General features: G+C 33.2%; 1 protein-coding gene across 2 annotated transcripts in view; it reads left to right on the forward strand.

Annotated features, from left to right (window-relative positions):
- Positions 1–16,993, forward strand: part of DNAJC1 (DnaJ heat shock protein family (Hsp40) member C1) — a 222,870-nt gene that overhangs the window by 57,210 nt on the left and 148,667 nt on the right. For both annotated transcript variants that reach the window (XM_025891920.2, XM_025891921.2), the window contains exons 2-3: positions 10,929–11,030; positions 11,522–11,568. In XM_025891920.2, the coding sequence (XP_025747705.1) occupies positions 10,929–11,030; positions 11,522–11,568 (149 nt within the window). The remainder of the gene's footprint in view (positions 1–10,928; positions 11,031–11,521; positions 11,569–16,993) is intronic.

The raw sequence follows: 16,993 nt of genomic DNA on the forward strand, positions 1-16,993 counted from the left end.
ATTTTCATTTACTCATCACTACTACCACATACTATAATCACATCATTCATATACATCTCATTTAAACATCACAGCAGTATTTTAGGTGTTGTAGCATTATCATCCCCATTTTACAGGTGAAAAATTGATATTAGAGAGAGCAGGTAATTTGTCCAGAATCACAAGCCAGTAAGTGGCTTCGTTATGTTCAAACCCATCTCCATCATAAACATTGTAATAAGTGGAAAGGGGTTTAACTCTAATATGTTCTAAAATATAAGTAAAATTTCTCTGAGATCTGCCTCAATCTAATAGCTAGCCCCCCACTTTTTTTTAAAGATCTTATTTATTTATTTGACAGAGAGAGAAAGAGCACATGCAAACAAGGGAATGGCAGGCAGAGGAAGGGGGAGAGGGAGAAGCAGCCTCCCCGCTGAGCAGGGAGCCCAATGTGGGGCTAGATCCCAGGACTCTGGGATCATGACCTGAGCCAAAGACAGATGCTTAACCAACTGAACCACCCAGGCATGCACACAACCCCCCCCCCGCCGCAGTCTAACAGCTAGCCTTACCAGGTTTATACATAAGTAAATTAGATGAGAACTTTTTCTTTTACATTAGTATATCTGTCTCTAGAAGAGCCATTCACAGGGAGCAACCCATAAATTGTATACATCTCTGGTTGAGCTGTATCAGATCTGCTTTTCAGATTCCCAGAGATAGCTGACTCCATTTTGAGGTATATAGCATATCTTACATTAAAAGATAACCAAGGAGTGGCCATAGGATATGCATAAAATAGTCTTTAAAAGAGATAGCATGAGAAGTGAGACCAAATTTCTTGCAGGAAATTTTTGCCATGCTACCTGTGTAACATTGGGCAGATTACTCAGCCTCAGTTTGAGCCCCAGTGTCCTCATTAAAATAGAGATAATAGTTACACTTATCACAAAAGGTTGTAGGAAATAAGGCAATTAATAATATATATGGTGGCTAGAATAGTGCCTAGTACATAGCATGCAATAAAGGTATTAATACATTCTTTCAATTTTTTAAAAGTAAGATAAAATTCATGAAACAAAATTCACCATTTTAAAGTGTATAATTCAGTGATTTCCAGGATATTCACAGTGTTGTGCAGTCATCATTTTCCAGAATATTTTCATCACCCCGACAGAAACTCTGTGTACATTAAGTAGTCACTCCCTCATTCCTCCTTCTCCCCAGTCTGTGGGAACTACTAATTTGTGTTTTCTCAATGGATTTGTCTATAAAGTACAAATGTACAGTTAAAATGGAATCATATAATATGGCTTTTGTGTCTAGCTCTTTTCACTTAGCATAGTGTTCTCAAGGCTTATTTGTATTGTGACATATATCAGTACCTTATTCCTTTTTATGTCTGAATTATATTCAATTGCATATATAGACCTATGCCACATTTTGTCTATCCATGCATAATTGGTGGACATTTCGGTTGTTTTCACTTTTTGGCTATTGTGAATAATACTGCTATGAACATTTGTGTACAAGTTTTTGACTAAACACCTGTTTTCAGTCTTTTCAATAAATGTCTAGGAGTGTAATTACTTGGTCATATGGTAACTCTATGTTTATTTTTTTTAAGGAACCACCAAACATTTGCCCAGTGGCTGCGAAGTTTTAAATTTTGATGAAGTGTAGTTCTCTATTTTATCTTTTGTTTCCCGTTCTTTTGATGTCATAGCTAAGAGTCCATTGTAAAATCCAAGGTCATATAGTTTGACCTCTATGTTTTCTTCTAAGAGTCTTATCATTTTAGCTCTTACATTTAGAGCCCTGATTCTATTCCAGTTAATTTGTGTTTGTAGTGTGAGGTAGGGTACAACTTAAATCTTTTGCATGTGGATATCCAGTTGTCTCAGCATCATTTGTTGAAAAAACTATTCTCTCCCTATTGAATGATCTTGGCATCCTTGTTGAAAATCAGTTGACCATAGATGGATAAGTTTATTTCTGGACTCTGAATTCTTTTATTGAGCTATACATCTATACTTATGCCAAGACCACACTATTTTAATGACTGTAACTTTATAGGAAATTTTGAAATCAAGACTCTGTGTTCTCCAATTTTGTTGTTTGTTTTCAAGGTGTTGTAGCTATTCTGAGTCTCTGGCATTTCCCTATGAATTTTTGCAAAATGCCAGGTAGGATTTTCATAGGGATTTCATTGAATCTGTAGATCAACTTGGAAAGTATTGCCATCTCAACAATATTAAGTCTTCCCATCCATGAAATGAATTTCCCTCCATTTATTTAGATCTTTCATTTCTTTCAGCAATGTTTTATAATTCACAGTGTACAAGTGTTACACTTTTGTTAAACTTATTCCTGAGTATTTTATTCTTTTTGATGCTATCATAAAAGATTTGTCTTTTCAGATTTTCTTATTGCTAGCATATGGAAATACAACTGATTTTTATATGTTGATCTGGTGTCCTACAACTTGTTGAATTTATTTATTAGCTCTGATACTTGTTCTGTGATGCTTTAGGATTTTCTTTTTTTAAGATTTTATTTTTAAGTAATATCTACACCCAATGTGGGGCTCAAACTCACAACCCCGAGATAAAGAGTCACATGCTCTTCCAACTGAGCCAGCCAGGTGCCCGGTGCTTTAGGATTTTCTGTGTATAGAATCATGTCATCTGTGAATGGAGATGGTATTAATTCTTCCATTCCAATTTAGATGTTTTTTATTTCTTTTTCTTGACTAGTTGCTCAGGCTAGGACTTCCGGTCCAAAAGTGGTAAGAGCAGACATCCCTCTTATTACTGAGCTTGAGGGAAAACTTTCAGACTTTCACCATTAAGTATGAGGTCAGCTATAGGTTTTTCATAGATGCCCTTTATCAACTTGAGAAAGTTCCCTTCTAATCCTAGTTAGTGTTTTGTGATCAAACAGTGTTGTATTTTACCATATCCTTTTTCCATCAATTGAGATGATTATGTGATTTTTGGCCTTAATTTTATTGATTTGATATATAATACTAATTTTCATACATTGACCCACCCTCGCATTCATGGTATATAATCCTTTTTATGTGCTGGTGAATTTGGATTACTAGAAGTTTGTTGAGGAATTTTGTATCAATATTCATAACGGATATTGGTCTATAGTTTTCTTTGTGGTATTTGTCTGGCTTTTGGTATCAAAGAGTTAGGAAGCATTCCTTCTAATTTTTGGAAGAGTTTATAGAGAACTAGTAATTTCTTTAACTCTTTACTAGATTTCACTAGTTAAGTCATCAAGTTTTGAGGTTTGGGACTTTGTTGGATGTTGAGTTTTTTGGATTTGGGTTTTTTTTAATTGATCAATTTCTTTACTGTTATTTTTTTTTAAGAGTTTATTTATTTGATAGAGAGAGACACAGCGAGAGAGGGAACACAAGCAGGGGGAGTGGGAGAGGGAGAAGCAGGCTTCCCACGGAGCAGGGAGCCCAATGCTGGGCTCAATCCCAGGACCCTGGGATCATGACCTGAGCCGAAGGCAAATGCTTAATGACTGAGCCACCCAGGCGCCCCAATTTCTTTACTGTTATAAGTTTATCTAGTTTTTCTATTTCTTCATGAGCCAATTTTTGTGTTTCTAGGAATTTGTCTATTCATTTGAGTTTTCTAATTGCTTGGCAAACAATTATGCATAATATTTTCTTAGAATTGTTTTTATTTCTGTAAGATTGATGTATCCACTTTTATTCCTGATTTTAGCAACTTGAAACCCCTGTCTCACTCTCACTCTAGGATAGGTTTATCAATTTTGTTGACATTTTCAGAGAACCAGCTTTTGGTTTTATGGAGTCTCTCTGTTGTTCTGTTCTCTATTTCACTTATCTCTGCTCTAATCTTTATTACTTCTTCTATTTGCTTTGGGTTTACTTCACTGTTCTTTTTCTTGTTTTCTTAAGGTGGAAGGTTAGTTTGAGATTTTTTTTATCATTAGTTATAGTTGTAAAATTCCTTCTGAGCACTGCTTTTACTGCATCCTAAGTTTTCTATGTTGTATTTTTGTTTTCATTTATTTCAAAGTACTTTCTAATTTTTATAGTGATTTCTTTTTTACTTTATACAGAATTGAATATCATTATTTAATTTAGTTCTTGCTTAATCCTTAGTCAAGTTAGAAAAATAGTTATAATTAATTATTTACATTAATGCATTAAAACTTCACAGAATGCATAAATCCAAAAGGAAATTATATGATCCTGAAATTAATGACCTTTCCTGTTTCAGTCTTAATCTAAACATCACTGGAAAAAAAATTCTCCAGAGCTTTTCAGTTTTATTCTTCAGGAGCACAGTTTTCTGGCCTGTTACTATGTTCTTCTAACATGTACACAGTTATCTTATAGGGAGATAACATAATAGCACTTTTCATTCATATCTAAGTATTTTCTAATTTATTTTTTATTTTTTGACCCAGTGGTTGTTCATGAATGTGTTATTTCCACATATTTGTGAATTTTCCAAATTTCCTTCTGCCGTTAATTTCTAATTTAATTCCATTGTATTTGGAGAATATACCTGGTATGATTTCAGTATTTTAAAATTTGTTTCAGGGCATCTGGGTGGCTCATTCATTAAGCGTCTGCCTTCAGCTGAGGTCGTGGTCTCAGGATCCTGGGATCAAGTCCCACATCAGGCTCCCTGCTCGGCAGGAAGCCTGCTTCTCCCTCTCCCACTCCCTCTGCTTGTGTTCCTGCTATCGCTACCTCTGTGTCTGTCAAATAAATAAATAAAATCTTTTAAAAAAAATTTGTTTCAGCTTACATTGTGTCCTAAAATCTGGCCCATTCTGGAGAATGTTCTGTGTGTATTCTGCTGTTGTTGGGTGGAATGTTTTGTGGTTATCTGTTACATTCGTCCAGTTGCTTTATAGTTGTTCAAGTCTTCTGTTTACTTGCTAATGTTCTGTCAAATTTCTGTAGACATTATTGAAACTGGGGTGTTGAAATTTCCAGTATTACTGTATATATATATATATATTATAATATTCCTGTACAAATGACCTGTTTTTCCCTTTAATTCTGTTAAGTCTTCACTTTATATATTTTGGGGTTTTGTTGTTAGATGCATATATGTTTATAATTGTTATATCTCCTTGATGCATTCACCTTTTTGTTATTATGTAATGTTCTTTTTTGTCTCTTGTAACAATTTTTGTCTTAAAATCCATTTTGCTGGTATTAATATAGCTATCCTAGCTCTCTTTTGGTTACTGTTTACATTTAGTATTATTTTCCACCTACACACTTTCAATCACTTTGGTTCTAAAATGAGTCTCTTGTAGATACCATATAGTTGGAGCACGTTTGTTTATAATCCATTTGCCAGTTTCTGTCTCTTACTTGGAGAGTTTAATCCATTTTTTAAAGATTTTATTTATTCATTTGAGAGAGAGAGCATGTGTGCATGAGGAGGGGAGGGGCAGAGGAAGAGAGAGAGGAACAAGCAGACTCTGCACTGAGCCTGGAGCCTAACACAAGGCTCGATCTCATCACCCTAAGATCATGACCTGAGCAGAAATCAAGATTCAGCAGCTTAACCGACTGAGCCACCCTGGTGCCCCAATCCTTACATTTAAAGTAATTGCTGATAAGGAAAGACTTACTTTTGCCACTTTGCTGTTTGTTTTCTGTTTGTTTTATATGTTCTCTTTACCTCAGTTATCCTTTACTGCCTGTTTTTGTGTTAGATCTTTTTTTCTACTGTACCATTTGATCCATTTTTTGTTTCTTTTACTATGGATCTTTATTTTCTTTGTGTTTGCCTTGGAGATTTCAATTAACACATTAATTGATAGCAATCTAGTTAGAATTAATACCTATTTAGTTTAAATCATATAAAAAATTTGCTCCTACAAAGCCTGTTCCTATTCCTTATGTAGTTATTGTCACAGATTACATCTTTATGCATGTATGCCCATAGACATAGATTTATGTTATTGTTTTATTTGACACTGATTTATAATTATTGCTTTATAGTTGTCCTTTAAATTATATAGAAAAAATTTAATTACTACCCCCAAATACACAAATGTTGACGTTTGTATTTACATATTATCTTTATTAGTGTTTATTTCTTCATATAGATTTGAGCTACTGTCTAGTATTTCTTTCTTTTCAGCCTGAAGAACTCCCTGCAGCATTTCTTCTGAGCAAATCTCGTAGCAGTGAATCCAGTTTTTGTTTAATTGGAATATCTTCATGTCTCTTTCATTTTTGAGGGATAATTTTGCTAGATATATAATTCATGGATAAAAGTTTTTCTTAGCACTTTAAATATGTCATTCCCCTATCTTCTGGACTCCATGGTTTCTGATGAGAAATTAGCTGTTAATAATATTGAGAATCCCCTGTATGTCATGAGTTACTTCTCTTGCTGCTTTCAAGATTCTCTCTCTTGGTCTTTGACTTTCAATAATTTGATTATTATGTTTTGAGGTATGGCTATCTTTGAATTGATCCTACTTGGGATTGTTGAGATTCTTGGATGCATATATTTATGTCTTTCATCAAATTTTGGCTGTCTTCAGGCATTTTTATCTTCAAATATTTTTTTTTCTACCCCTTCTCCCTCTAGGACTTTCATTTTATGTAGGGTGGAACTCTTTATGGTGTTGCACAGGTCTCTTAGGCACTGTTCATCTTTTTTCATTCTTCTTTTCCTCATATCGGGTAATCTCAATTTGACCTATCTTCAAGTTCATAGATTCTTTCTTCTGCTCAGCTCTGCTTTTGAGCCCCTCTAGTGAATTTTTATTTTGCTATTGTATTTTTCAAGTCCAGAATTTCTTTTTGGTTCCTTTTTAAAATTTCTGTCTCTTTATTGATATTCTCAATGTGGTGAGACGTTACTCTCATACTTTAGTTCTTTGTATATGCTCTTGAGCATATTTTAAATAGTTAGAGTCTTTGTCCAGTAGGTTCAATTCCTCAAGGACAATTTCTATTAATTTCTTTTTTTTCTTCATACTTTCTTGTTTCTTTGCATGCTTCATAATTTTTAATGAATACTAGACATTTTGGGTATATCATGTAATCAGATTCTCCCACCCCACTAGGGGTTTGTTTGTTTGTTTGTTTGTTGTTTGGTTGTTTCTTTTGTGTGTGGTTTTGTGTGTGTGTGTGTGTGTGTGTGTGTGTGTGTGTGTGTGCGTGCTGTTTTTGTTTTTGTTTTTTTGTTTTTGGCTTTTGCTGCTTGTGGTTTTTATTTGTCTAATGACTTTTTTTAACTAATTTTGTAATGTGTGTATTCTTTGTTGTGTGTAGCCACTGACATCTCTCTTTGATTTGCTTAGTGGTCAGCTAATGATTCAATAGATTTCCTTAAAGGCTTGGAACCATTAGGGGGAAAAAAACTCAGTCTTTGCCAGTGGGTTCTGTGTATATATTGGGGCATGATTTCTACACTCAGCTAGGTTTACAACTCTCCCTTAGCCTTCACTTTCTGCTGTGTCCAGGCTAAAGATCAGTCAGAAGTGAGAATTTAGGGCCTTTGGACATCTTTCTGAGGATGTACTCCACCTTGGGCATGCACATGGTCTTCTGGTTTCCAAGGAATATATGGGAGCTTTTCAAAGCCCATATTCCCCAAAGCATCTCACTAGTCTTTTCTCCCAAGCTCTTTGATGTTTCTATTGTATGACCCAACGGCTATCCCTTGCCCCATTTTGGCACTGGCTAGTAAATTTGCCTTTAAATGTTTTTAACAAATGTCCTAGATAATTAATTACCTCTCTGACTTGAGAGAGTACTGAGTTAGGTAAAATAAAGGTAAGCCCTTTACACAATCCATCAGGGAACCAACAGACCAAAACGAACAACCACAGTTGAGAATCAAGTCTGTTTTGCTTCCTTCTCCACTAGGAACCCACACCAAGAACTCAGATTAGTGTCTTCAAGACTCTGAGAATCAGCTACCTTTTCCCTGATTAAGTAATTGCCTGGTTTGAGTAGTTTGCATACTTCAGATTGGGTTGATTCTGACTGTTTTTGCCAGAATATTTGCTTGTTTCTGTGAAGGGACAGTTCCGTACTCTATTTTTGCTGATGTCCATTGCATTTAATTTTGACAAACATATTACTTTCATAGTTGGGGTTTTTTGAGGGGGCTGGCTTTTGTTGTTTGTTTGTTGGTTGGTTTAGAATGACCATATATATCTTCTTTACAGAGGTCATCCAATTAAGATAATTCATGTCCAAGTTGCCAAGGAACTATATCACATGTAGAAGGAAAAGAATTCTGGCAATTGAACCCTGCAGATCTGATGTCAAAAGTGTTAAAGATAGCCAATTCACTGATAGCCCTATCCAAAAATTTTCTTTGCATGCAAGAGAGATAAAAGGCTAATCTAGTGAGTATGGGAGGTAAATGTTTTAATATTCAGGTCTCTCGTAGAAAGATGATGTGAAATGTTAGACAAGTTAACACATATCAGCATCTTTATCTTTAAAATTGCAGTTGAACATTCATATTGTAGTTATGTGGATGTTTTCCATATGGTTTGTCAGATCAGTATGATTGTAACAATTGTTCTCACTGCCTTCCCACTGCCTCTTGTGAAGTGACTCAATCCAAATCTACTAACTGAATCTAAAGAGTGAACATAGGGATCTCTGATTCTGATAAAACACTTTTGGGGTTTGAATTCTATTTTCATCTATTTACCAACAGCATGAACTTGAGCAAGTTACTTAACCTCTCTCTGCCTCACTTATCTTATCAGAAAATGGGCCTAATAACAACTGTAGTTACCTCATACCTTTGTTATAAGGATGAAATAAGATTCTTTGAATAATTTACTAAAATTAACTACATAAGCTACTTCGAGGTGAAGCTTATCTAGAGCATGTCTTTTAGATAGGGGAATCCTCAAGTTTTTCAGTTCTGTCTACTTAGGGTGGAGCTAATTGATGAAATAACCGTCCTGGGCAGATTCTCAAGAGGAAAAAGTCAGGCAATATCTGTGTGTAGGCCAAGACGCTCATTCTCTAGTCAGGAGAGAATTGTCTGTATCTACAGCTGGGTGCAAAACAAAAACATGAGGTTGGGGAACAGCATCCTAATGTGTAATGATCTGGGGGACCAGGAGGATGGGCCAAGATAGTGGGAGATAAAGCTAAAAAGATTGGAAAAGACAGATGATGAAGGCACTTGGGAGTTACTGAAGGGTTTGAAATAGGAGAGCCATCTGGCTACATTTATATTTAGGGCACATATTGTGGCAGAAAAACAGAGAATTAGAATCAACATGGCAAGACTGGAAGGAGGGAAATGCCTGAGGTGACTATAAGTTATTTTTATTTTTAAGTAAGTCATAGGTGTTCCATAATGAGCATGCATTAATTTTGTAACACAAGAAAACACGTAAGCTTTATTTTGTAAGAAATCTACTTTGGGAATTTTTCTATGATATAGTCCTAATTTAATAAAATCCAAAATTAAAGTCCCAATTAGAGAACAGTTATTCATTTGACACTTGACCTCTTCGCTCAACAAAATCTCCATCACAAATTTTCAGTAAATAATCATCCTTTTCTACTTCATGTTACCTATTAAGTATAGGGAATACATCAATTCTATTTAGCAAATTAGAATGAAAATATTAACTGTATTATCTGCAAAATTTACTCTGCTAACTTTATATCTTCTCAGTCCTCTGTAAGTCACAAAAATATTCACACCTAAGTTGACATTTTTAACTAGAGTGACACCCTGGAGGAGTATGCCCCAGAAAATTGATAATGAAAATAACGGTTCATAAAGAAAAGCTTGACAGACAAATTACAGTCTCATTTTGCTTCTCTCCAGCTCTATTTCTTTAACAACTATTTAATCCCAGGGACACAGATTTTTCTTCTGTTTTGTTTTGGTTTGGTTTTTTAGTCATTTGAACTTTTTCAATAAAGTAGTTTTAGGAGTTAGCTGAACAAATTTTCAGCTATAAAACAAAATACAATTTAATAAACAATTTTATTATCATTTTGTCATTATCATTATCATTACCACTATGACCATGCTAGTTATTGGAATAATTTTTAAACTCAGTGGAGATGAAGTTTTAAACCCAATTTTACATCGTGTTCTTTGTTATCATTATGTGTTTTATGCTGGCCATGTAAAACCATGTTTTCTGAGTTTATCTGTACACACAGGATTATATAGAATGTAATTTTAACATCTGCTTAATCCAACATACTCTTACTGAACTATTATGACTTTTTAAATCTGTTTAAACTATATTAATAATAGTGGGCAAATTTATTTCTACAAACTAGACTGTGGAAACTGGACACCACTGAAAACACCCTTGGAAGTACTAAAAAAATGTTAAGTACAATATATACCACTACTTCTAATTACAGTTATTTTGGATAAATGCAAATGTAACAGCCTTCAAATAGGCATACTTTTGACATAGGAAATTGAGATTCCATAGGTTGTGGCTCAATGGTAAATTCAATATAAATAACAATGAAGAAACCACATATGGTAAGCCTGGGATTCAGAAATTGGCTTTAAGATTCTCAAATAAATAAAGACCTTCTTTGAAGGCACATGGATGTATTAATTTTTAATTTGTTTCTTTTTGATCTCTTAATTACTGAAAAAGATTTATTGGTTAATTTTAGGAAGGCAAGTGTTTGAAAAGTTTTGCCAAATACTGTCTTCTTTAAATGACTGTATGGTAATGAAAAGTTAAGAGGAGAGCCAAATTAGATTGAATAATTGTTCAGTCATGTGGGTCAGGCTAGTTGCATAGCCTGGTTGTTAGACTGATTGCTCAAATTACATTGCCTGGGGTCCTGCACTTGGTTGGCTGTCTTCTCAGATCTTAACAAGGTTCTGGGAATTTCTTTTTCTGACAACGTTTGCTTTGTGTTTTTCCCCTCCCCCTACCACCTCCAGGATGCTTCATCTGCAGACATTAGAAAAGCATATCGTAAGCTTTCACTAACTTTGCATCCAGACAAGAATAAAGATGAAAATGCAGAAACTCAGTTTAGACAAGTAAGTGATGTGTGCTGTTGTTATATATATTTTGCAACAAATTTATAAATTAATGTTTTCTAATAAAAATAGTAACTTATATGTAGAATATTTTTGTTTGAAAATGAGGTTGTAGTTGAGAAATAGAATGTCATGTTCACTCAATTTTTACAGAATATCACCATTTTTTATATTAGAATCTCTAGGTTCTTGGAGGGTCATAATTGTCATAATTTCCTTGTCTGAATTACAGCTTTTGCTTTTTAAAAGCACATTTTAACATAATTATTACTTTTGCATCTCTCACAAAGATTTATTTTGGTATCAAGCATTTTATAATCTCTTAAGGTTCTACTAAAAATATAAAATGTTACATATAATTAAGATTGTATCTGTTCATTGTATATATGAGCACATAGGGTTTCTCTTTGTGCATTATAGTGTGTTCACCTTCCTAAGTGATTTCTTACAGCTGAGAGTATTTTTATTTTAAAGTAATGCTTTTATTTTAGTTGGTGGCCATTTATGAAGTTTTAAAGGATGATGAACGAAGGCAAAGGTGAGTGTTCATTTCTGCTTTTGAATTAAGATGTTACAGTTTGGTATCTCAATTTGTAAAGGAAGGAATTGTCTCACTAGACATTTATTATAAGTTAGTATTTTATTTTTGTTCCTTCCTATGTTTAGAGCAGAGTTAATGTCTATTGAAAATATTCACTAGGTTGATTCAGTACTTATACGCTTTAGGATCATGAGTCATAATGTTACCAAGTCATAGCTCCATTAGATATGATTTAACATGAGTGTCTATGCTCCGGGAAATACACATACCATTTGACTTCAAACAAATGCCCAATCATTTTTGACATATCAGTAATAGCTCCTATCTGTGCTTGGTGGTCTTTTTCTTTTTTCCCCTATTCCTTAAATGTTTTGGAATTAGGCTGTTAGTGATACTCACGTCATCACAATTTCTTGATGTTTCCTCACTCTCAGAATAAACCCTGATATTTGTGAGAGAACAGACTTGTATAAGTCTGTAGAAAATAGGTGTGGAAGAAAAATATTTGTTTCTTTTTCCTATTTCTTTTGCCTCCTTCCTTTCCCTTACTCTGCTCTGGTGATTCTGCATTTAAGTTAAACTTTGGAGTGGAGGCAGCCCCCTCACTTCGAGACTTCTCTGTGCCCCTTTCAGAAGAGTAGTAATATATTTATACGTAGTTTATAGTGCCAGTGACTTAAGAGGAGATTGCAGAAAGGCCCCTTTCTTCTACTCCTTTAGAATGTGTGGAATGTGTAGACACTATTGCGTTGGGCTAGAAAGTTTCTTGAGTCAGTCCCACAGTAAGAAGTATATTTAGGGGGAAAAAAGCATATTTCGCATGATGCCTCAGAACACACGTACACATACACACACTTGAAGCAAAAATTTCCCAAAACACTTTTTAGTGTGTGATACAGACTGATATTTTCTATTCTAGACTAGTACAGACTAGTTTTTCTTTAAAAAAAAAATTCTTCAGATATATTATCTGGAATTATTCTATATCCTAAAATGTTAGCTACTACTCTTCTTATCTTAACTCTTTAATTTGAATATCTCAGTTAGTCAGATTGCAAAGCAAGGACTCAAGATATTCTCTGTAAGTGTTCTTTGCTTTATAACAAGGGCTGGCATTGGTCCAGATACCATAGCAGACATTCCTCTGGTTTGAGATAATCCATAGTGTTGAAAGAGTCCTAGAAGTGTGTTGAAAGAAGTGTTGGTCATTCTGTGCATATTTTCTAGTTGGTTTCTCTCACTGAGCCCCTAGTTTTATTTCACACATCAAGAATGTGTCTGTAAAGATAGCTTTATTTAGTCTCCCTATGTCTTTGGCATCAGATTTTGTCTTTTTGTTTGTTGTTATCTTAAAAGTCAGTAAACTTTGTAACAATTTCTTTCAGTTCCTGAAAAATCATTTATATCTTTACAGAACAAATCACTTCTTCTGTATAAAATGTTTCTTCATTAACATAAATGTTTCTAACATTTTCTTTTTAGGATTCATTCCCTTTGCAATTTTTTTACAGTGTTAGTAGAAAAAAAATGGATCTGACAGTTACACAAACAGCTGTAGTATTTATACCCCTTGAGGCACAAGTAACTCTTTGGTAACTGGTTTTCCTTGAGGCAAAAATCTTAACTAATCAACTGAGAATCACTTCTCTAAAGCTTACGCCTGAGGCCAGGTGACCTATGTGTATTTAAACATATAGGAGAAATGCACCTCTCTAGACAATTACCTAATGTTTCTAATTCCTTTGGGAAGAAAAACCCAGTAGTCATTTATATCTTCTAAAGGAAGATTGTCTTATACTGGTATTAAAAAATGCTCTTTGGTATCACAATTATTTATTATAAATATTCATTAAATAAGTACTTTTAAATGTGTAACCTCCCAGGAATTTGCAATTTGGAAAATTGTCCTGTATGTTTCTCTATTTCCCTTATGAGTAATTGTGTTTTCACTGAAATCAAGTGCATTCTTTAATTTTGGCAGGAAAGAGAATAGCAATGAAGTAGATAAACTGGATAACCTTTTTTTCTTTTTAAGGAAAAGGCAAACAATTTTTAAACTGCCTTATTTAGGTATAATTTGCATACCGTAGAAGTCAGCTATTTTAAGTGTACAAGTCAATGATTTTTAATAAATTTACAGAGTCGTGCAAACACCACAGTCCAGTTTTAGAACATTTCCGTCACCTCCAAACATTCCCTCAAGCCGGTTGGCAGGCAATCCCCACTCTGATCCCAGACCCAAGCAGTCACTGATCTCCTTTCTGTGTTTATAAATTTCTTTTCTGGGCCTCTCCTATTAATGAAATCATGTAAAGTGTACTCTTTTGCATCTGGCTTCTTTCTATGATAATCTTTTTGGGGCACATCCATATTGTAGCATATACCAGTAGTTAACTCTTTTTTATTGCTGAATAATATTCCATATCATATACCACTTTTGTTTATCTGTTCACCAAGTAATAGACATTTAAGTTGTTTCCACTTTTGGGCTATGATGAGCAATGCTGCTATGAATATTCACATACAAGTCTTTGTGTGAACAGATATTTTTCTTTATTTCTCTTGAATAGATTCCTAGGAGTAAGATTGTGAATGAACTTCTAAGCCTTTTTTTTTCTCCCCAAAACATAGACTATAGTATGAAAATAACAAGTTTGTCTGGTTAGCGTATGGAAGGTATAGCAGCCTTTTCTAAACTCCCAGGTAATTTGCTTATTTTGGGGAACAACAACTCAGTTTTATTCTGACATAAATTTCTGTACAAGTGCCCTAAGTGTTAGCTGAAAAAAGTACCAAGTAGATACTAGTCATTACATATATACACTAGATTGTGCTTTAGTAATATTAGTATATTACTTTTATTTAAAATCTATTATAAATTTTTAACCAGTATTATTTTGCTAACCCAGTTGTGCAACTTTAAATTTGGGGGGGAGGGTTTGTATATTTTATGGTACTATATTTGTAAAAGTTTAATTTTTTTTTTAGTTTACTAAATAAAATCATGTTTTATTTACAAATCCATTACCTCATTATTCTAAATTTGATTATAGGTGTGTTTGAAGAAAAATAAACATTAACCTGAGAATAAGAACTCTTAGTACCTTCTCTAATTAGAAGATATAAGATACCTGTTATATGGAATATATAAAGTGCTCTATACCACAAGTTTTGGCATATATATATATACATTTTTAAAGGAGAGTAAGATCGATTAATTTAGATGTGTTTCCTGTTTATGATCTTTGTGTAATTAATTTTTACTCTTGGGTTCAAAATGTGACCTAAATGGATATTGTTGTTATTGTTTTAAACTAAAAATTCAAACTTTGTATGATGGGAAATTCACAATTTAGGCAAATTCTAGAATTATTTAAATATTTATTTTCATAATAGATATGTTTTCTATTTTAGTTTCATAGTTTTATATTTCAAAATATGAGAATATTTTGTATTTACATAAAATTTTTTCTGTTGGTAATTTAAATATTCTTAGATTTATTTGCTTTCCAGTGTTTATATTAGGCTAAATATATTTGATAAATTGAGATTGTAGAATGAAACTCACTAATGATTATGTAACCGTTATTTTATGTTTATCATGTACATTTTAAGAAAATCAAACCTATATTAAATCATATGTTGAATATGGTATTGATTAATCAGTGTTTTAATTTCTAAGATAATAGCCTTTATAATTCCGTATCATTTTTTGCATTAGTGATATTTTCATCACACATATTTACTTTTGTATTTTTTTATAACATAATGATATGTGTGTACATTCTTAATCTAGTTTTAACAGATTATTCAGAGCAGTTTGTATGAGCTGAATTACAGAACATTTTAACAGTGTTATGTTTTAAAATATAGAAAAAGCAAAACAGTGATGTTTTAAATTTTATGTGTTTTCAACACATTTTTTCTTAAATAACTATGACTATAGTCTGTATATTTTAAGAAATATCTTTATTTTTCAGGGTTTCAGGAAAGCAGTGATTTATCTCTTAACAGCATATATTCTAAAAAAGTGAACTATAATAGAAGCTATCTTCCCTTAAAATGGCCAGTCGTGTGAGCCATAATGTTCATTGATAGTAAAATCAATAGAGCATTGATTCTAAGCTTAATCCTTGGAGACTGTTGTTTAGAGTGGCAGACATAGCTTAGTAAATATCTGGTTCTGTTTAATGTGTTCAGTGCATGAGGTTTTGCTGTCTTGAATTTGGCTGTACACTATATACAACTTGTATGTGGGGTAGAAACGAGTAGCTATTAATAGATACATGGCATTTCAACAATGATGATGATAAAATATGTGGGATGAGATTCATAGCTATGAGTTTAGTTATGTTTTCTTCCAATACATTTTTTATCTAAAACAAATTTAATACTTATTAATGCTCTTAGGGAATTGTCACCATTTCCTGAGAGTCCTTTATTAATAACCACTTTTCATAAGTTATTTCATGGGACAAATTAGCTGGAAATAGTGATTTTTATATTCACCTCTTTCTCCCTGAACAAATCTGGAGTAGAATATAGATTTAGAATAAATTCAGGATTTAACACTCATTGGCCTTCATTCAAATGTTGTAATCCTGCAACATTTTGCCAATCCATTTCTAATTTAAACTGAGTCAGTTCATACAAAGATAAATTGAAACACACTTTTGAGGACAGGATGATAGTTTTTGATGAAATCATATTATTTTATCTTGATATTATAGTGTTCAAGAATTGCTATGCATATTTAAAAAGGAGAATATTTAACATCAAATTTTGTCTGGGTCTAGCTACTACACAGCCATATTTTAATCTGTATACTCTTGTACACTACACATTGCCTTTTAAGAGTTTAGTACTAATTAATGTCTTTCGCTTTGAACACAGGTTATTCTGATCTGCCATTATTATTAATAATCTAAGTTGATCTAAATGTTAGGTTTTCCAGATTTGCTAATAAAATATATTTTGAATTTGTAACCAGTATTTTTCTACTGAAAAAAGAAGTTGCCTATAATAAATCCTTTGCTTATTTTTTTTAAGCATATCTCCAAGGTATCAATTTAATAACTATCAAAGTAGCTACTGCAGTTGTTGCATTTAAATTGATTTACATGTCAAGACTGGCAGTTTAGCAGCTGCGCTATTATTCCTAGATCGGTCAATTTACTTGAGAAAAACCTACTACTGAGTTCTACTGACCTGCCTGACAATATAGGCCCTATTTCTATTCCTGTAATTAGGCCTGCGACTAACTCAGAATATTTTTAATTAAAATATTTTGGTCAATGTGTTGCACCAAATTAGGCCTTTCAGTGAAGATTTAATTCGAGAAATAGTGTGATTAGAATATTTAATGAGTTGTGTTCAATTAAGATTAACAGGTTGTGTGTTTTGAACATACAGTGTTTGTGTG

This window comes from Callorhinus ursinus, unplaced genomic scaffold, assembly GCF_003265705.2.
Source record: "Callorhinus ursinus isolate GAN/ISIS: 27379988/994484 unplaced genomic scaffold, GSC_fseal_2.0 scaffold63, whole genome shotgun sequence".
Taxonomy (NCBI): Eukaryota; Metazoa; Chordata; class Mammalia; order Carnivora; family Otariidae; genus Callorhinus; species Callorhinus ursinus.